General features: G+C 35.8%; 1 protein-coding gene across 4 annotated transcripts in view; it reads left to right on the forward strand.

Annotated features, from left to right (window-relative positions):
• The window catches only part of LOC122756343 (TLC domain-containing protein 4-like), a 153834-nt gene that overhangs the window by 116054 nt on the left and 14837 nt on the right, over positions 1 to 22943 (forward strand). For all 4 annotated transcript variants that reach the window (XM_044005595.1, XM_044005591.1, XM_044005594.1 and 1 more), the window contains 2 exons: positions 3396 to 3454; positions 4463 to 4557. In XM_044005595.1, coding sequence (XP_043861530.1) covers positions 3396 to 3454; positions 4463 to 4557 — 154 coding nt within the window. The remainder of the gene's footprint in view (positions 1 to 3395; positions 3455 to 4462; positions 4558 to 22943) is intronic.

Consider the following 22943-nt stretch of genomic DNA (forward strand, 5'->3'; position numbering starts at 1 on the left):
TGAAAATATAAAGGGTTTCTGTTTCTATACCAGATTTTATGGTTGAGTTGTGTAGGAGAATGTACATGTGCCCATTATAATGTTTGTGTCAGTGTTTACTCTCTTTCATAAAGACGATGAAGTCATTGATTTGAAAATAAGTAATATAGTCAACTTTTATGTAATAATCCAACTATTAATCCCAAACAGGGAGAATATAGTAAGTATGCCAGTTTCCATACCTTATTACAGTGTTGCAACTGTAAAACCAAGATTTTTCTCTTCAGCATGTACTGAGCAAAACTTGGTTCAATCTAGAACAAGATAATCTAGTTGGAAAGTGTCTTGTTCAGTTGTTTCAATTGTGTCTGACTCTTCATGACACTATTTGGAATTTTCTTGGCACAGATACTGGAGTGGATTGCCTTTTCCTTCTCCAGCTCAGTTTGCAGATGAGGAAACTGAGGCAAACAGGGTGAAGGGACTTGCACAGGGCCACTTAGCTGGTGGGTGTTATAAATGGGACTTGAACTCAGGTCTTCCTGATTGCAAGATTCAGCATTCTAGCCACTATTCAGAAATTTGAGCTTGAATAAAATACTAATTGTAATAGGGTAGCAAGATTTCTTTTGGGTGATTGATTACTTGAAACTTGTAAATACTATTCTAGTGGTGTGTGTTGTAGTAAATAGAGTGACAAGGTTGTCCTTGGATTCAGATCTTGCCTTTGACACTTATTACACCTGACCTAGGCAAGTTCACTTAACCTTTGTGCTTTGGACAACTTCCTAGCACTTATCTCCCATGTTAAAAGGTGTCATTTATGGTGACGAGTTCTTATTCTGTGAGTTTCCCACACTAGCAAAAATCACCAATCCTTCATTCCCGTAGTAAACTTAGGCTGAAATTTTGTTTCTATTTATGAGTGATTTGATTTAATTCATTAAGAATGAGAAAGGCATGTGTTACAGCAGGAGCATTATACTCAAGAAAAAGACACCTGGGTTCTAGTCCCCCTTGCAACTTTCCAAATACATGGTTTTAAACATGTAATTAACTTCCTTAGAGATAATAGTGCCTTTCCACCACAAAGCAAGAGGTCTAGACTTGGTTATTTCTTGAGAACTCTTCCAGTTCCAAGATTTTGATTCTGACTTTTTTTTTTAGCATAAACAACATTTGTACTTTACAATCCCAGTTAGTTGTGTAGAAACTAGTTTTAAAGGCAGTTACAAACAACCTGGTTTAATAGTACAGTGATGAATAGTAGACTTGTATGTGACAACATCTGCAGAAAGACATTATCTATTGATAAAAATGAGAGGCAGCTAGGTTGTACAACGGATAGAGTGCTGGCCCTGGAATTAGGAAGACTCATCTTCCTGAGTTCAAATTCGACCTCAGTCAGACCTTACTACCTGTATGACCCTGGACAAGTCGCTTCATTCTGTTTGCCTCTGTTTTTTTTTAATCAGTAAAATAAACTGGAGAAGGAAATGGCAAACCACTCCAGTATCTCTGTCAAGAAAACCCCAAATGGGGTTACAAAGAGTTGGTATGTGACAAACAACTGAATGGCAAAATTGGTAAAATGACTTAGCTAGAAGTTACATTTTTGGTTAATTTGTACCAGACACTGGTCAGTACATATCATTTAGAATGTATTACAGTACGTAGTCCTATGTTTTCTACATAATTATAGATACTTAATGTTATGGGGAAATAGATGGGGGTTTGGGATAGGGGTTCTTAGGAATTCCTCCTTAAAGAATTATACCTTCTTGCATACAAATACAATTAGAATAAAATAATAGTTTATTTAGGGTGTTAGGGAAAGGAAACCAAGAGAGAAAACCCTGGACTTCTCATGGGGAGAAGGCATAGTACAGAGGCATGGCTCTGAGATACCTATCTCCTCGGTCTAATGGTGGTCCGATAAGGTGCTCATCTGACTGTGGAAATTTCCCCTATTGGGGAAGGACCATCCCCCACTGGTGGTGGCTGGGGGAAGTTTGGTGAGGGGTCACTCTGGATCTCTCAAGCCATCTCTCTGCTCCTCATACCACAAAGGCAGCAGTCACACCTAATCTTATCTCCCTGAGGGGTGGGGGAGACTGGTTAGGTGTATCTGTCCTTTGGTTTAGTTTCTCAAGATGAAGGTTCTTTTAATTTTTTTTAATTTAATTTTTTTTTTTTTTGCGGGGCAGTGAGGGTTAAGTGACTTTCCCAGAGTCACGCGGCTAGTAAGTGTCAAGTGTCTGAGGTCCTCCTGAATCCAGGGCCTCTGCTTTATCCAGTGTGCCATCTAGCTGCCTGAGAAGGTTCTTATGATTTACCCCACAAAACTTCTGGGGTACCCAGGGCCATTCAAATGAGGTACCCAGGCCCATAACACTTAATATTTATTCATTTGATATAGTTAGTTGAGGGAGCTAATACTATGCTATTCTCTCTAATCTTACTAAAGCATTTACTACACTGGGCTCCTAGCTGTCCTTTGCAGCCCATCATTATTACTAGTGTTTAATCTCTACTACTGTAGCTATTCCAGGGATTTGGGTTTGAAACAGTCATGAGTTAAAGGATTTACAGCTTTCCTGGTGTTGTTTGTGTTTTGAAAAGGGATGAGAAAAGAGAAGTGTATTTCAAATATAGAAGAATTGACTGTGAGTAAATGTTTCCCCTGTGCTCCTCAGTGGAACAGGGCAGGTAGACAGCACAATACATAGAGTTTGAGGCCTGGAGTTAGGAAGACTAATCTGGCCTCAGACCCTTAATAGCCAAGTGACCCTGAGCTAGTCACTTAGCCTCTGACTACCTCAGTGTCATCATCTGTAAAATGGGGATAATAATAGCACCTCCCTCTCAAGGTTATTGTTAAGATAAAATGAGATAATATTTACAAAGCACTTAGCAAACTTTTAAAGGGCCACACAAATGCTAGTTATCATCATCACTCTTTACCATCATCCACCTCATTTGGACCCCTCAGAACCGATCGTTTGTCCCAAAGAAGACTTTGGGGACTTGGTTTAGGCTTATAAGAGACTCCCCATTGAAAGTGTGACATAAAGCCTATTTCTTAGTTAAATTTAATTCTTTTGGGTTAACTCAAAGGGATTCTTAAGTCGTAAGAAGGAGTTGTGTTTGGGGCCTCCTACGGGCAACGCATTCCTATTAGAATTTATAGTTCAGCTGCAATATTCTAAAATCTTTCAAGTGACACCTTAGGAAGTGTGTCACAGCAAACTATTAGAGCATCAATATGATTTACATACAATACCGTAATTTGCCAAATGATGAGATGACGATTTCTCTAGATGTTTAAACCATAGAAACAAAAACAAATGTGCTGGGATATTCTTTTACAAAAGCTGCACCAAGACTAAAACTTTGTTTTCATTGTTTATTCACAGGGGTGAACCTTCATTTGTTCAAGTGAATCTTGCCATTGCTTCAGGCTACCTCCTCTATGGTAATTATGTGATAATGAACAATAAATACAATTTTATTTTGATTTATGTTTCTGTAACCATGCTATGAAGAAATAGAGCCATATCTTAGTCCCTTTATGTCAGCTATACATTTTAAGAAGTGTGACCAAAATAATTTATCCTTTGATTCCATGATACAAAACGCTTCCCTCATTGCTTTAGGGTTAAATTATTTATCCTTTTCTTCACAAGGAGGTTATGAGAGAGAAATGCACCCTAGAGCAAATAACCTAGATGTCAACTAGCAAGGACCTGGTTACTTTTACTTTTGGTATTGTTGGTGTCCTCTTTGTGAGTCTTTAGTCTTGCTAGCCACCCTTTTCTGAATTTGCAGATTTAATGTGCTTTTTGTAATGACATCAGTTATTTTAAAAATTAACTTCAATTTTTCACCCTATCTTTTAAAATGGAATACCAAAAACCCTGAAGTCTCTGAATCTAAATCCCTTATGGCAGAGAATGTTCTGAGAGAAATTTTAGGTATTTTGACCTCTTCACTGTATTTCCATTTTATAATTCAATCTTTTGATAATTTTTGTGCTAGAAAAGAAATACTGTAGATGTTCTCTTTCATAATTTTCTTCTTTGATGTATTTAGGTCATGAATTAAAATTTCTTGAATTTAAATGAAAGATCAAATATTATAAAGCTTTGTCCACTTAATACCTTTCCCCTTAGTCAAATGGGCTATGCTTTCTCACCTGGAGTAGGATAGCAACTTTGAGTAGCCATTTGCTTCACTTGCTTCTAGGAGGGAATAAGCTCTGAATCCTTATAGCAAAGGCATTTGCCTTCTCTGTGACTATGTCTAATTCTATATTTTGTACATCTCCCAGAACTTAATAATTTTGTCATTTTATCTTGACATTTGCTGCTGATATGTTTGAAGTTTTGAGCCCAGGTGACAAGTCATTTTGAATAAGTCTGAAGTGGTACAGATTTTCTACATATCTGATCCCTCACTTTCATCATTTTTGTCCTTCTTACAGATATGTTTATTATCATTTTGTACTGGAAGATGATTGGTGATAAGTTTTTTATCATTCACCATTCAGCAGCTTTATATGCATACTACTTTGTACTGGTGAGTGCCATATATTGAAATAGCCTAACAAGCAGACCAGATTGGGAATAATGACTAAGGGTGAACATTGATATATAACTATGGAACTTACAGAGAGGGAGAAAGGAGGAGGAGGAGGAAGAGAGAGAAAGAGAGAGCGAGTGAGAGAGTGAGAAAGAGAGAGAATATGAAAAAGCAACAAGAACATCCTAAGAACACTGAAATTCTCTTAAAGATAGTTCTGCAATGTTGATTAACTCAAGTTTTAGCTTTGTGTGCACACCTGTGAGTTTGTATATCTAAATAAATTTATACAAAGGTTGATAGATACACTTCCTTGAAATTGTATTCAAAGAAATTGAAGGTTTTTGAGAGAACCGACTATTAATGTACTGTTATTGATTGGTAGTTCTAATAATTTACAGTTATTTAGGATAACATAGCTCCAGGCATTTGCAGATTCCTATAAAATATCTCACTTAAATGACATACTTAGGCTACATGTATAATTCTGGGATGTTGTTGGATGCCTAGAGCTTCATTTGACTCCTAGTTTTAAATGAGAAAATTTAGGTTAATTTCATCAAAGGCAGGGGAGTAAAGTAAAATAGCAAATCTCATCCGTATTTCATATACAAAATTATTCTTCCAAATAGAAATGACATTAATAAGTTATCTCCATGCATTCTCTATCATGAGATATACTAATAAGTACAAAATAAATTCAGAAACAATAAATATTTCTAACCTTTCTATAAAACTGACATGACAAGGTATCCCCTATGTTTTTTACTTTTAAAGCCTAAGATACTGGGTGTTTTTTCTCCGTGTTTTCTCCTTTTACCCCCTTTTGTTTTGTAGGTGAGTGCCCATTGAATATCATAATAGATTTTTCTTTTTTAAATTTTATTTTCTACCATAGACTTCCATAAAACCTTAAATGAAGGAATGTTAGCAGCTGTTAACATGTTTTTTTTTTTTTTAAGTAACAGAAATGCATTTGAGAAAAGCTCTTGGTATTTTTCTTTTTAGCCATCACTAACATAAGGTATCACATTGGCTTAAATTTCTGCTAAAGCAGAAAACTCTTCACCTTTTTGTCATTTTTTATTTAGTGCTAAATTTTCAGTTCCTAATAATTAAATTTTATACCTTCTGTAGTATGATACGTAACAGAAATTCTACTAATATCATTTCCCCTAAAAAATCAGATCCTAATAGCATACATGTAGAGCTGGAAGGAATCTCAGAATCTGTTTAGTCCAACCTCCTGTCTTACAGATAAGAAAACCAATGAATGGCCCAGGAATGTTAAATTATTCCTCCAGGGTCACAAATATAGTAAGTTTCAAAGATAGGATTTGAGCCCAGCTCCTCTGACTTCAGAATCATTGGTTTTCTCCTATACTTTGTTGACGCAAATCACCCATTTGAAGTGTAACAGCTTTAAATAATTGATGCAGATATTAATAGCAATAAAATACAATTTTAAGTAGATATAAATATGCCCACTTATAGCTATAAAAAGACTTAACCCAGCATTCGTTTGTCCCTGGAGGAGTGTAAATAGAGGACAGAGCTGCTTTAGGGTTTTATATCTTTTGTCTTCCTATCATTACTTTATTAGGTAGTTATAAAATAAATGCTATAAATTTAGAGATTTTTCATGATACATTTGCATTTTTCAGAAAACTAAATAAAATGCCAATTTTTTGATACTATAAGTTCAAGTTTTTTATTACTTAAAAAAAAGAGTGATACAACTTAAGAGTTCTCTTTCTTATGGCCTTAGTTATTTGATATATTGCTACTTTATACTGATTAACACCCATTTATAACATTCATGCTAAACAAAGTCTATTGTAGTTGTTAGTTTTCATTGCAGTGCAACTAATAAAAATTTAGAAAGACTGAATGTGTGTTTGTGTGTAATATCAGATAACAATTTAAGGAAAAATATATTTTCTGAACAAATCACCAACAATCCATGTGCTATGAAAACAATATGACCTAATTTTAAAAGTATGATGTTTTGAATATCAATTCACATGAATATCTTATGACTCCACTGTTCACTCTTGGTCACTGTTGCAAATCACAGGCTTGACAAATGAATAGCTTTGCATGAACTTGCATGTTGAATGTTACGTTTGTGGAATGGTTACTGATTCTCTTTGAACCTTATTCTTTTTTTGCCTTTTTTGTTAAACCAAAATAAATGTATGTTAGAGTTTAATTTTCACTGGGTTTATTTTTCTCATTAAATAATATTGATGAATAAAAATCAGCTTTAATTCTAAAGGTGGTGGATTAGTGTGTTGATATATTAAGGTTCTATCTCATTGATTTAATGCAACATACATTAATAAAAGTAGATCTCTTCTTATGAAACCAAAAAGGGAAAAATTTTAGAGGTATTAAAATGTTAAATGATTTGTAACTCTTGGACTTAAAAATGTAACAAAAGTACATACTGTGTGTCAAGACTCACATGTAGAGTTTCAAGATGGAATAATTATTTTGTATAATATAAATTTTGTGTTCATGTTTCTGTATTCTAATATAGGCCTTCACAAAGCTGGTGCTTTGATTTATATCATTACTTCTTCGTAATAATGATCTAATTTCCATTTAAAGAAAATAATCTGTCTTGATGCCTTGCACTGTTTATGATTAAGGCATTTGCCATAAGTTTTCTTCCTGAAATAATGATTCTTTTGTAGCTAATTTAGAATTTCACCTTCAAGAAGAAAAGAAAAACAAGGTGGCAGTTAATCCTGATTTGCTTCCAATAAAGAGAATTTTTTTCTATATTACATAACTACTTGGATCCAAAGTAGAATTGACATAATGTAAGAAGGGAAAGCAACGTTTTCTAAGAAATGAATATATAAACATTCCTACATCAGAATAAATTTCATATAGCGTTTTTGAGCTATTCTTTAGTTTGGGGAGGAAAGAAGCTTTGTTTTCAAAGTATTGCTTTAGTGCTCTATATCCATCAAATTTACGAGATTTTAAAAGAAACTAATATTGACCTGCATGTAAGTATAGTTGTTTGGAGCTGGTTCTTTTTTTGGTTAATAAAAAGGATCTTTCTCTGTCCTTAGATAGCAAAATGCTACAATTCTCTGATAACTCAACAGTTTCCCCTTTTGATAACTTACCAAAGTAAAGCTTTGTCAGCTACACTGTTGCCATGGAGGGAAATGAATCTATGTTTAGTATTTTTTAAAAATCCAATGTTGTGGATAGACTGCTCACTTTTGGACACAATTTCTTGAGTAAGAGTAGAATTCGGATGTCTATGGTAGCTATTTTATCTTTGGGGGAGGGACAATAACAACAATAAAATAATGATGATAGTTATACTTTTTAACGTTTATGTAGCACATTATAGTTTACAGAGCACCTTGCCTATATTATCTCATTTGATCCTCAAAAAACCTCATGAGGTAGTTTTTGAAGATAAGGGAATTAAGATTCTGAATGGTTATATGCCATGCCCATGCAGCTGGTGCTGGTGCTGGGTAAGCTTAGAACTGGAATCTTCCTTCCTCCCACTCCAGCACTCTGCTCATTATGCTGCCTTGCTAGTATTCCTAGCTGCGTATTCTTTTCTTTTCTTTCTTCTTTTTTTTTTTTGGTGATACAATTGGGGTTAAGTGACTTGCCCAGGGTCACACAGCTAGTAAGTATCAAGTGTCTGAGGCTGGATTTGAACTCAGGTCCTCCTGACTCCAGGACCGGTGCTCTATCCACTGCACCACCTAGTTGCCCCAATGCCTATTCTTTTCTACCTTCCTATGAGGTGTAGCTCCAGCCACATTTTTAGTTATAGTATATTTGGGAGCTTTTTCACTTCTGGATTGAATTGAATAACTGAGGATTCTACCCTCTTCACTCAGACAGTGTTATCATGATTCATCCTCTAGCAAGGTGGACTTTGGCTTCTCTCTCCCTCATAAAACTGCTCTTTAGGGTCTGTGTCATCATGGATCATGTCTGCTTGATAGTCCCATATAAATGCTACTTTAACTGAAAAATGAAGTGCTTGGGTCACTTCTACTGAACCATAGGACTTTAATTCATATATCTGAAAAAATAAGGGTTAGTAGTATAATAATTGTTTATAACCAGTCACCATTTATAGTAGTTTTCCTATGAAAAAATTTGTTTAGCATTCTTATTTGAGCTACACCTTTGGCACTGATTCCCCCATCTCTTACCCTGGACTGCTAAGCAACTAAGACTGAAGACCCTTGTCCACACATGGTGGTATTTGTTCCTATAGCTGGGGTTGAAGTGAGGCATGAATCATGGGGCCTCTTAGCTAGACAAGGAAATCGGAGGAGGAAGTGCATGGGAAGAAACGAGAGAGATTGATTTCTCTTTGCTTTTCCATTTGTTTATCCGTTTGCTTTCTCCTCTCTATAACTGATGACCATCTTTCAGCAGTATCTCTTTTTTGTCTTCTTTCTGTTCTTTGATCCCTTTCTCCTTTTCCAGCCCCTTCTCTTGGCCATGAACGTTTTAGAGTCTTGGGAACAGAGTGGAAAGATAAGGGGATACTTATCTTGCAGAAAGAAGTGAAAAGGTTTTCTCAGGCTCTAAAATTTCCTTCCTTCCTTCCTTCCTTCCTTCCTTCCTTCCTTCCTTCCTTCCTTCCTTCCTTCCTTCCTTCCTTCCTTCCTTCCTTCCTTCCTTCCTTCCTTCCTTCCTTCCTTCCTTCCTTCCTCCCTCCCTCCCTCCCTCCCTCCCTCCCTCCCTCCCTCCCTCCTTCCTGAGCAAAGTCTCTATTGCCCTAAGGGGATAAAAGGGAATATTGTTTTGGTAGCCCGGATTAGATGGTTATAGGAGGTTGGGGTATGTAAGAACTATAAACTCACCAGTTCAATATTGGGGACAATCCATAGTTCCTTTAGAGTGTTCCCCAGAATAAAAGATTAAAAAATCCAAACCATTATCATTGTATCAGGGTATATACAATACTAATATTTTTTTTGTTTCTTTCTAATAACTTTCTTTTTTTCTGCTACCTTTATTTCTACATCAATACCTGAGCTAGCCTTCCTGTCCTTAATGTCATCTTACACTACTGAAAGTGGATTTTTAAAAATACAGTACTTATGCACACCTGTTTATTCACAGGATGCATGGTTTCTTTTTTGTTAGCAACCTATCTGAATGAGCTCCTTTAATCTGTTAAAATTGTTCATTTTGTGAGTGCAGGCAATTGAAAGTCTGTGACATATGTGGTTGTATGAACTAAATCAAGCCTATGTTATGAGTAAGCATTTCATTTTCCTCAGTTTGCTAAGCAAAAATATCTTAATTTTCTCAGGTTTCTTACAGCTCTAGAAGAACAGTAAAGAATCTATGCATTCTGTGTTAAAACCCACCTTGATTATGACACTAGTTATAAAGTGGAATTTGGTATAGGATGCATCTCTCTCAGATATTGTCTGAAAAGGTTTACCCACTGTAGTCCCAGTCTTGTATGGTTTACTTAGGCTATAACCATTTCTTTGTTTGAAATAACAAAATGAAGCCACAGTGTGAAAAAATGACTTGGAAAGAAAAAGAAAGTTACCTAGCCTTTTTTTAACCTTCTCCCTGTCCCTACTTAGTATTCCTCATTAGGGAATCTGGCAGGCTGAGAGGTGAGGCTAAGATGGCTTTCTGTAAATTAAATGAATTTCTTCTTATTTTTCTGGGGTTGAGTGAGTTAATGAAATATTTTAGTATTTTAGTGAGAATCAGAGATACACCAGTTAACAGGAGTAAGCAATTGTAAGTAGGAGGAGCTAGTTAATTATTTGTTTTGTTTTTTTGATACCTAGAATTTTAGATCTGGGAAAGGGCCTTAAATATCTGTGCCACCCTCCTTATTTTACAGATGAAGAAGCTTGATGCCTATGAAGATTAAATGCCTTGCTCAAACTCATAAAACTAAATAGTGGCAGAGCTGGGACTAGAAACTGCTTTAACTACCAGTCCCTTGCTCTTCACACTTAAGTCAAGTTACTTCTGTTATCAGTGGCATCAAATATAATTTGCTTTGAATTATACATTAGTGATAGTAATTAGATTACTTCTACACCTTTATAACTTTAGTTATTTGAGATTTAAATAAAGAGGAAATCTAGATATACTAGTGAAATCTTGCAGTTATAATTTCATGAGACCATACACATTTTCATGGAAATATGACTACTATAAATTAGTAGATATATAAATTAACCTTATCTACTAAATAGGGAATGAACTGAGTCCAAGAGAGGTTAAATAACTAACTTGTCTATAGTCACATAGCTAGTAAGTGTATGATATGGGACTTGAACCCAAATATTCCTTCTTCCAAGGTCAACATTTTCTGCCCATTAACTCTGGTTAAGTGCTACATGAAATTTTAAGGAGTCCATTACCTATTTGGGGTGGGGGTGCAGTTGAGGAGAAGGGAAGAATCAGGGAAAGCTTTACAACAGAAATAGCCTTTGAGTTAGACTTTACAAAATGGACAGGAAATCATTGGGCAGAACTGGTGAAGGAAGTCACTCTGGGCATAGGAAACTGTACAGATACAGCAACTGAGAGGAAGGAGTAGTATGGTTTTGTTGGAGTGAGTGGGTAAAAGGAAATAATCCAATCCAGTTCAACCACTGTTTAAGTGCCTGCTATGTGCAAGGCAGTATGCTAGGTGCTAGAGGTACAGACACAATTTTAAGAATTATTTTATTCTTGGGGGCAGCTAGGTGGTGCAGTGCATAAAGCACTGGCCCTGGAGTCAGGAGTACCTGAGTTCAAATCCGGCCTCAAACACTTAACACTTACTAGCTGTGTGACCCTGCACAAGTCACTTAACCCCAATTGCCTCACTAAAAAAAAAAAGAAAGAAAAAAAGAAATATCACTTTGGCCTCTATATGGAGTATAGGCTATCAAGGGGAGAGTACTAGAAACAGGGAGACTTATCAGGAGGTCATTATAACAGTCCTTGCAAGAGGTGACTGAGGGTTCTGAACTATGTTGGTGGCTGAATGATTAGAGAGATGGGGCAAGATGTAGGAGATGTTCTGGAGGTAGGATTGACAGGAAGAAAGGCAAGAGAGTGAGGGTAGAAGAAGGCATAAACTCTGGTCTTAAACCAGAAGATAAGCTGGGAGCACTTATATTTGTGCTATTAAAATAAGGTTTTGTTGTTAATTGTGGGAAAGGAGTTGTATTAATAAAATAAAGAAGATTGTTAAATTATTTATTCTGGTAGAAAGGAATAAATTAAAAAATGGTAGGAAAGTCAGATTTATCACTTGTAATTGAATGTAAATGGGTAATCTCCCCATAAAGAGAAAAAGGGTTGATTAAAAACTATAATTCAACAATATGCTGCACATAGGAAACAGTTTGCCTTCAAAGGATGTAAGTATAAAATTATAGAGCAGACTAAATTTATCATGTTACAGATAACTTAAGAAAGACTAGAATTGAAATGATAATAGCAAGCAAAATTAAATTCAAATGAGAGAAAAAATAAGGCAGTTGGGGTTAAGTGATTTGGCCAGGGTTACACAGCTAGTAAGTATCTGAGGTGAGATTTGAACTCAGGTCCTCCCAACTCCAGGGCCAGAGCTCTATCTACTGCACCACTTAGGTGCCACCTACAAGAAATTAGTGTCCATAGTGTAGTGTGAGTATTAGCTAGATTTGTAAGAATTTGAGGCAAGAGCGAATAGTGAAGAAGTAAAAGTATCATATATATATATATATAAGTTCCCAAAGAAGTTCAGCTGTGAAAGTAAAGAGAGAGAAGAGATGGTAGCTGGCATCAGGACAATGCCTTTTCTTTATTCTTTATTCTTTATTCTTTTTTGGGCTATAGTAAACTTTAATGTGTTTGTGGCCATATAGAGTGGAAAGAGATGAAGATTAGGATTGATAGCTAGGATAAATTCCTAGTCAAGGTAGGAAGGGAATGTGTGGAACAATTGATCTTTTTGAGGAGTAGGGAAGGACACTTGATCTCTTCTGACCAGAAAGGAGGAAAGTCAATGAATGATAACACTAAGATGTTTTGAGGAGTGGAAGAGAGGAGTCAAGGAAACTCACATTGGATGGCTTCAGTGGTCAAACTAGGCTAGATCATCTACTTTTTGTGGGCATAGAAAAGGAACCATGTGATTGGGGCCAAGAAAAAAAAGGAGTTCCTGTGGAGAATGATTGACTCAGTAAACTTAGAATAGAAGTATTGTCAAGTTGGTAGGTACTATATATTTGTAATGGATGAAATTAGCTTAATTTCTTTACTTTTTTATGGACTCTTAGCTAATTTGGAATAGAAGTGAAAAAATTCCAATCTGGAGATTACCCAGGGACAGGAATTCACACAAGGGAACAGAAGACGACAAGGGGGAATTGGGATTCTAGAAGAAACACTTGAGTTATCAATCCTAATTACTGGATCAAGTGAAGCTAGTTTGAAGGGAGTGAACAGTAAGAATAAGGATAGATCAAGGGGCCAAAGATGATGAAATACTTGGGTTTGTACTTGTAAGCAAGAACAAACAGAACAAAATGGGATTTTGCCACCACCTAAATCAACAAAATTTTCAATATAAAATCAACATAGATGATAAAAGCCTAGTTTGTGATGATTTGTTTTAATTTCCCCTTTAACACAATAAGTATACCTTTGGACTTAACAAGTTCTCTGTCCTGCTCAATTGAATTAGTAATTCTCAGGACTGTTTTAGAAGATAGAGGCTAGAAGGTATGTCTTCGAGATCAAGATTTGCTTTAAATTCATGGTTTTAGGTAAAGGCTCTCCACTGAACAATTTTTCCTTGCCTTTTATGTCACAAAGGATGTTAGCCTTTCAGTGTTCTTAGCACCAGTCACCTTTAGCCTGGTAGGTGTTTGTAAACTTTTATGTTTTAAGCGTAGCATTTCTCCTTTGTGGGAATTTGGATGATTTTAGAATGGGAAAGAAATATTTTTCTCTTAGTCTCTGATAGTGTTTTCAATCTAGCAATTAAATTTTCTTTCTAGGCAAAATCTATTTTGTTTACCCATGCAAGGCCACACAGAGAATATAGCAAATGTGTGATCTCAGGCAGAGTCAGTATCAATAGTTTGGGCGAGGGCTGTGGGCTAAAAGACTCAGAAGCCAGGAAATGTAAGTGTAGCCAGTATAGCTTAGATTGCTCTATATGTTGGAGTATACAAAGTAAGTGTTAATAAGGTATCGTTATCCTCATTGTGCAGATGAAGAAACTGAGGCTCACAGAGGTCAAGTGACTTGTCCGTGGTCACACAACTAGTAAGTGTCAGAGGCAGAATTTGAACCTGAGTCTTCTACTCCAAGTCCAGCATGTACCTGCCATGCCAGGCTGCCTCTCAAGTATAAGACATGATGGTGACAATGGTAATTTAAATTTTACATATAATCCATATATATTGTTTTATGGATTTCAAAGTATATCTCACTCATAATCATATTTTATTCTTGCAATAGCACTGTGAGGTAGATAGTGCAAATACTATTCCATTTCCTAAGTGAAAAAATGCAGCTACAAAGGATGGAAGCAGTTTGTCTAAGGTCATTTGAATCCAGGTCATCTGACTTCAAGTTCAGCATCATTTGCTGTACTACACTGTCATAGATTCTTTTGCTCAGAACGGGGAAGCAAAGCCAATATACGAAATAACTTATTAGCATAATGCAAACACTGCAAGTCAGATGTGGTCATATGTTAGATTGAATAGGATAGAAGTTATAGAAAGAAAGAAAAAACATCTTCTAGAATAATTTCATGGAGGAAGTAATGTTCTTGTTGCTGTTCAGTCATTCCAGTCTTGACTCCACTTGGGGTTTTCTTGGCAAAGATACTGGAGTGGTTTTGCCATTTCCTTCTCCGTCTCATTTTACAGATGAGGAAACTGAGGCAAACAGGGTTAAGTGACTTGTCCAAAGTCACACAGCTAATAAGTGTCTGAAATTGAACTCAGGAAGATGAGTCTTTCTGACTCTAGGCTTGCTGCTCTATTTTCTGTGCAACCTAGATCCCCCAAATAAGGTTCTAGCTGGGCCTTAGGAAAAAAAATACTGTGGAGTTGGTAGAATGAAACAGAGCAGGTATCCCAAGTTATAGTGGTATTTTGAACAAAATAATCAAAATAGAAATTAGTAAGGTATATATTCAGGATAGATCAATTTGCCTGTGAAGAGTTTATATGGGAAAATGGTCAGAGATATATTCGTTTAGGTAAGGTTAGAGCCATTGGTGAAGAGGTAATATTTCATATAATAGATTCATGGATTCAATTTGGTAAGATTTGGAAGGTTAATCTACAAGCGATATGTATCATAGATAGAAGAGGGAGATTCAGGGCAATCTTTTAGAAAGCCATTGAAACCATTTAGGTGAGAAATTATGAGAGCCAGAATTGGGGTGAGTGATGGCCAAGGGATTAGGAAGGAAAGGCCAAGTCAGATAAATTGAGGGGGGGCAATGAGGGTTAAGTGACTTGCCTAGGGTCACACAGCTAGTAAGTGTCAAGTGTCTGAGGCTAGATTTGAACTCGGGTCCTCCTGAATCCAGGGCCAGTGCTTTATCCACTGCACCACCTAGCTGCCCCCAGAGAAATATTTTAAAGAATCATTTCTTTTAGAGCCTGTTTTGAAGGATGTGATGATGGATTTCAGAGCGGAAGGAGTCAAAAATTATTTTAAGGTATAAAGCCTAGGGTTACTAGAATAATGGTAGTACCATTGGTAGAGATGGCAAATTTGATAGGGGGAAGCCGACTTGGGGAAAGAAGGTAATTTCAGTTTAGCACTTTTTGAGTTTGAATTTAGATTTACTTAAGTAACTTAAGTGGAGAGTGGCCAGTAGCAAATTATAAATACAGGAATAGAACTCTGATGAGAGGTCAGAGTATACAGGGGAAAAAGTAGAAAGCTAAGTATTAAGCCTTAGATATCCCAAATCAGGTACCAGGAGGAAGAAAAAAAGGAAAGTGTGCAGATTTGGGAGGAACTTTTTTCCTTAAGAGTTGAAGTTTAAGGCCCATAATAGAAAACATCAGGAAAGTAATACACACATATGTACACACAGAACACTATTTTACTATTTTAATTATTTTTCTTTATAAACTCATTAATCAAATGTATTCAGATAACTAAAATTAAAAAAAAATACATGGCTTTCTTAGATTCCTCTTGTCTGCAGTTAGTGCTGTTGGTATGGAGCAGTCTTAATGTTTATAAATAAATATGGACTGGGGGTGGCTAGGTGGCGCAGTGTATAAAGCACCGGCCCTGGATTCAGGAGTACCTGAGTTCAAATCTAGCCTCAGACACTTGACACTTACTAGATGTGTGACCCTGGGCAAGTCACTTAACCCCCATTGCCACCCCCCCCCCAAATAAATAAATATAGACTTAGCAGTATTTAGAAGTATAAGTATATAAAACTGTTTTGGGCATTTTTTAATGGCAAGACTACAGGTTTTAATACATTATTGAAATGAAGTATTAAACATTTTCACCATCGGGTAAGACCAAATAAAACTGAAAAGTATTTGTTTTCCATTTGTAGATAAGTAGAATTAAGAATGGAATGTGGATTTAGGTATTATTATGATAAGAATGAGTTTAAATCCTAATATGAAATATTTATTTCTGTGTAATCAAAAGTATCACTATTCATGCATTTCGACTATCCTTGAAACTGCTTTGAATAAAAGATTCCTTGAGTTGGGTAAGGGAGGAGTCATAGAAAGGAAGAATGAGAATTGGATTCTTCATTCCTAATTAATTAAAATATGTATGAAAATTAATTGCATTCCTTTTTTTTTTTTTTTACGGGGCAATGAGGGTTAAGTGACTTGCCCAGGGTCACACAGCTAGTAAGTGTGTCAAGTGTCTGAGGCTGGATTTGAACTCAGATCCTCCTGAATCCAAGAGCAGTGCTTTATCCACTGTACCATCTAGCCGGCCCCAATTGCATTCCTTTTTAATACTTCAGAGGTGAGAGAGGAATTTTTTTTATAATATTGTTTCCCACTAGGATTAAAGTCAGTATTATAAAGGTATGATAAGTATCTTTATTCTGTACAATGGCCCAAGTTACTGTAGTGAGCTAGAAGACATCTATCTACCTGGCTAGTCTAAATAGCCTGATTTAAATAATTGTTATAGATTGTCTTTATGGACTGGAGGATACCCAAAGTCACAATTTTTTGAGGTTTGAGTTTTTTCTATTTGATCTTAGGGAGGTGGTAGATTTTTTTTTATTGGTTATAACTTTAAATAGTTCCTAAAATTAAAAAAAAAAGACAAAGTAAAGCTCCAAAATACAAACTTAAATCCTAAATTTGTCATCAATTGGCGAAATTTGGTATCAATTTTAAAGCAAGCAGAAATGAACTTAGGAAACTCCTGTATTGTCTGTGTTACAGAGAAGTAAAAGGACAATAAACTTTTCGTTTTATTTAGTTTGTCAGTAATTTTGGTAAATAGGAAACTTCATAACATCATTATTTTTCCCATGTCTTTGACCACATTTGTAATAATTTTACCATTAAAATCATCATTTAATATTTAGTAGTGAGAAAATAAGCTTAATAGAATACTTACCAAATTTATGAAAAGGAACTTAGGAAGAATAGTGAATATGATGCATAACAGAATTAGAATTCAAAAGGAGAGTAGAATGAAGGTAAAACTATAAAGATAAATGCACTTAAGCTAAAAAACAAACAAAACAAAAACCCCCAAACCAGCTGTATAGGGATAAAGAAAACTATAGGGTGGGGAAATACACTGTGATAGTTCACCTCACACAAGGCCAGAGTTCCAGTTAGTTTATATGATGTGCCTAGCCATAAAGTACAGGGAAACTCTTTGTATCAGTGTAAGTTAGCGCCTTCTATTCAAATGCAGTATGATTGTAGCCTACATTAATTAATCATTCGTGTTAAATCTAGTGCCTTAAGTTTCGTTAAATGCTTTCTTTACATTAAATTTGTGCGATAGGTAATAGGTATCACCACTTTTACAGATGAGGAAATTGAGGCTAAGAAATGAAGTGCTTTTCCCAGCATCATGAAGCTAGTAAGTATTGTCATCAGAAGAGCCCGTATGCCTGTGTGTCTGAGGGTAGGGATCATTCTATTTTTTGTACTACATCAACATCATTGTGTGGTGGGAAGAATGATGAACTGAGAATCAGGAGACGCCTAGTGCCTCTCACAGTTACTAGCTGTGTGACCACAGGCAAGTCATTTTAATTTCTCAGAGGCTTAAATTCCTAATCTGCAAAATGGGTTATGAATATTTATAGAACCTCAAAGAGCCGATTTAAGCCTCACTTGAGTTAATGTTCAGAGAGTACTTTGCAAGTCTTTAAGAACTATGTAAGTTTTAGCTGTCATTTAAAGTGACACTGGTAAACCTGAGTTTTCACTTAATAGTCAACAAAAATTAATTAAGTACATACTAAGTGCCAGGTACTGGGAGGTACAGAGAAAAAAATGACTTAGTCTGTGACCCCCAAAACTTTCTCCTTCTCTGTAAAATGCAACATGTATAAACATTTGTATAATGCAAAGGAAGAAATAATGTGGGCAAATGAGAGACTGAGAGAACACTTGAAGCTGGGGAATCAGAGATGGCCACACACAGAAGGTAGCTCCTGAGCTGGGCTTTAAAGTGAGAGAAGAATTCTAAAAGGCAGAAATGAGGAGGGACTGTGTTTCAGTTCAAACGAACAGAGGCAGGAAGCAACTGTTACCCTAATTTTGATAACAAGAGGGTATGAAAGGAAAGTGAGATAAAAGAAGACAGGAAATATAGGTTGGAGAGTCTTAAATACCCTATCACAGAGGTACTAGGGAACCACTGAAGGTTTTGGGCAACAGAATGGCATGGTTTGACTTGTGCCTTAGGAAGATTTGTTTGGTGGTTATTTGAAGTGTAAACGGAAGACTGGGAAGATAGAAGACTAGAAATAAGAAAGCCATTTAAGATTCTATTATAATAGGCAAGAGGCAGCACCGTCTCTGTATTCAGGAGGACCTGAGTTCAAATCCGGCCTCAGACCCTTGACACTTACTAGCTGTGGAACCCTGGGCAAGTCACTTAACCCTCATTGTCCTGAAAAAAAATTTTTTTTAGAAAGAGGCAATGAGGACCTGAACCATGGCAGTAGTTGTATGAATAGAGAAAAGGAAATGAATTCGAGAGTTGTTTTGGAGGTGGCATGAGCAAGACTGGCAGTTCGTTAGCAAAGGGTGGGGTACAAGAGAAAAAGAATCAAGGACAATTCTACAATTGTAAACTTTTTTTTTTTTGGTAAGGCATTTGGGGTTAAGTGACTTGCCCAGGATCACACAGCTAGTAAGTGTCAAGTGTCTGAGGCCGTATTTGAACTCAGGTCCTCCTGAATCCAGGGCTGGTGCTTTATCCACTGTGCCACCTAGCTGCCCCTACATGTACAACAGAGAGATGGGATAGGTTTAAGCGGGGGAAGATAATCAATTTTGTTTTGGACATATTATATTTGAGATAATATAACTAGCTGATATCTGGAAAGCGGTATTATAGGACTTGAGTTCAGGAGAGAAATCAGGAATGGGTATATATTGTGTATTCCATGTATATTTGTGTAAACACACACACAAGCACACACACAGAGGTTGAAAAAACTGCAGAGAGGATTTGGCAGGGACCCACTAGCTGTTATGTATTTGAAAGCCTGTCCTGTGGAAGGATTAGACTTAGTTTTGGTTTTGGGGGGAGTTTGGACATACTTTTAAAATTTAATAAACATTATTAACATTTCCTCAACACATTTTAAAATCTAGACAATCAGCAAAACAATAGATCAAGCCCTAATTTGTATCATTTGTTGATTTCCAAGGTTTGACGCCTCACACTGAAAATTTAACAATTGCCTCTCAGAACCTGGTATGAGATATGTGTAATTTAAGATTCTAAATGTGGATTCTAATCTGTTCCCCCAGTTTTGGGGGACACTGACTAAAATCACTGATAAAACGAGTTTAGATTTTTAAGGGTTTATTGGAAAATAGAAAGAAAAAGATTTAGAACAGAATTCCAACAGCCTGGCATTCCTATCTTTCCTCAAATTTCCTGTGAAGTCCTCTGCCGCCACCACCATCAAGTCAGGAACCCAAAAAGCCCCAGAGCTCTCCGCGCAGGCTCCCTTTCCTCCTTCCTGTCTCCTCCCAGACCATAGGAGGCTTCTCAAGTTGATTGGCTGGTAGCCTTGATAGACAGCACCCAGGAGCAAACGTCATTTCCTGACGCCAAGGAAAAGCCACAATGCCTCTGAGGCATTTTCCTCACGGTGGAGCTTTCCCACAGCAAGTCTCCAGTAGGTGGCATCATTCCAATCATTACAGATAGCTATAGCACACCCTTGCAATTTGTTCTGATACCTTGTGTCTGTTAATTCATTACTTTAAAAATTCATTCTGTAATGAGGGTGACCTCATAAACCATGTAGACTTAGGTTTTTTTGTTTGTTTGGTTTTTTTGCAGGGCAATGAGGGTTAAGTGACTTGCCCAGGGTCACATAGCTAGCAAGTGTCAAGTGTCTGAGTCTGGATTTGAACTCAGGTCCTCCTGAATTCAAGGCCGGTGCTTTATCCACTGTGCCACCTAGCTGCCCCTATACTTAGTTTTAAAGGACAAAACTAAAAGCAATGAATAGAAGTTGCAGAGAGGCGTAATAGAAGGGAAAATGTACCAGTATTCCAAGTCCAAAAGTGAATGCATTGCCTCAGGAATAAGTGGAGGTCCCTTCATTGGAGGTCTTCAGACAATCAGTCATTTTTTTTTTAATGTTGAATGACTTCTTGTCACACATGTGGAGTAGATGAATTTCAGCGCAGACTGAGGTCAGATTGCATGATCTTTCCAATTCTGATATTGCAAACTATTAATATGGAGGAGACTTTTAAACAAATTTACTTAAGGGAACATGACAACTCTATTCATATATTTAAGTCTTTAAGGAAATAGGGTCAAACTTATTCCATGTTCCATCTGAAGGTAAAACTAGGACTGATGGAAATTACAGGGAGGCAAATTTCAATTCAATGTAAAGGAAAAACTTCAAGACTACAAGCTATTCAAAAAATGGATTGAGTTGTCGTGTTCAGGCAATGAGCACCTCATTCCAGAAACGTTCAAAAAAACTAGGTGACAAAATGTTGGTGAAGTTGTAGAAGGGATTTGATTGTCACATAAGGATTAAATTATGTGATCTGTAACACTATGATTCTATGATTTTATGAATAATCTTTACCCTACATAACTTATAAGGATAGCATGCACATATACAGTGATAGCTCATAACACACACATACACACTTTATCAATTTCAACCAAATAAAAAAGACCCAGAAAGGATTATTCTGCCAATGAAAATGTTAACAGATTTTGAAAGTGATCTATCAGATCCAAATTAGTACAAACATATTGGTAACAAGGTAAATATAAATAACTAAAAAAATATTACAAGGTATTTGTGGAAACTGGGCTTGAGAATTAAATTTGAAGTTAGAAAGGGAGCAGCAAGACAAACTAATTACCATTTGGGCAGAGATCATTTATCCTGCTTATCTATAATTGGAACCCAAAATTTGAATGGTTTTGAATGGCTGTAAAATGAATTTCTGCTTGGGCTGGCTCAATGTCAAAATATGGGCCATACCCACTATAAAGTGCTTATACAGTGGGACATAGCCACCTACTAATTGGGCATTTGAATGCCTCCAAGAATCATCATATGAGAACACGCATGTGCTTGGAAGATTCTGGTAAGTAGTATAATTAGTGCTTAATGTAAGAGAGTAAAGGAATCCAATTAAGTTTGTGTGATTATAATGGAAGAAACAGGAAAGGTTTATCTGTAGAATATTCACTTTGAGAAATTCACTTATTTTTTTTGGTCTTTCTGGAAAATACGGAATGGCATCTGTTTTATTCTGTATAATGAATATTATTATTCCAAGTTGAATTTCGAGTTAAAGGGTCTTGGTTCATTTCCCACCTCTTTGTACCTGTGCCACCTTGGGCAAATTACTCAACTTCTCTGGGCTTCTATTTCCACTTTTATAAAGTGAGAAGTTGGAATAGATGGCCTTCAGCTCTAAGTTAATGATCCTAAAAATAAAATGGGGATTTTCAGTATGGAGAGACTCAAATAATAATTGTTACATACTGGTAAAATAGTTCATATTTCTTCACTTGGGAAATAGAAGGTTGAAAAATACTTTAAAGTTTGTATTACAAAGTAAGTTTTAATTTTGAATTCTACTCTTGGTTTCAATTTTTTTTGGTCTTAACTTGGGATTTGCAAAACCATCTTTTGTAAAAACTTGCCTATTACTTTTCAAATCACTTGTCAACTTTTCCCAGCAATTAAACCTCTACCCCTTTTTAAAATGATTATACCTTCAAATTTTTTTATTTACACAAAGGAATTTTTTCCAGTTTTCATACTGTTACAGTGAAAGCAATTATATAATCTGTAAACTTTTGTAAATATAATATTTCAAGCATGTTGAAAATGCTTGTGTTCTATAATATACAATAGGATTTGTAAAGAAATATCAATAATTTTGTGATTCAGTTATAAATATATATGTGCTTACACACAAATATAAATTTTGTAAAAGCATGAAAATGAAATAGATACAATTCAGCTGTTCTCTCGGGCATTATATATGTATTGGTTAAACATGTACTTTCTCCCCAGATCTTACATGTTTCGAATAAAAAAAAAGATGTCAGATTCCTGCCGTAGGACAAAACCTTAAAACCATGTTCTAGAAGTAGAATAATCATTTATTTTATGAAAGCATTTTTCTCAAAAGAAAAGTGTCAGTTACTTAAAGCCCTTAGGGGGAAATGTTGAAGTTATAAATTGAAACTAGAACTCAACTGTCAAAGCAAAAATATAGTAAAAAATTAAAATGTTAAGCAGACCAAAGCTGAAAGAGAAGAGAAAACCAAGTGTGATGTATGTCAAATTGCAACAAAAGAAAGGAAGGAGGAAAGAAAAAAGATAAACCATAATGTTATTGAAGTTGTGAGAAATGATAAAAAGTGACAGTAAAAATTTAAATGTGGTCCATGAAAGCTATCTAATGTCAAAGTAAAAATCAGCACAATAAAAATTTCAAGATATGGACAACTTTGGAAATAGAAAATTTTTCATCATAAAAATTTAAATTAGTTTTACTAGGTTGTGGTTGTTAATTTTATAGAAAGTAGAAGAAGTAATCTTTAAAAGGTCAAAGCAGAGAGAGAGTATAGAGTTTTTGGAACTTCCCCCCCTCTGTTTTACAGTTGAAAAATTATTTAAATATTTGGCA

The sequence above is a fragment of the Dromiciops gliroides genome, chromosome 4, assembly GCF_019393635.1.
Source record: "Dromiciops gliroides isolate mDroGli1 chromosome 4, mDroGli1.pri, whole genome shotgun sequence".
Lineage (NCBI taxonomy): Eukaryota > Metazoa > Chordata > Mammalia > Microbiotheria > Microbiotheriidae > Dromiciops > Dromiciops gliroides.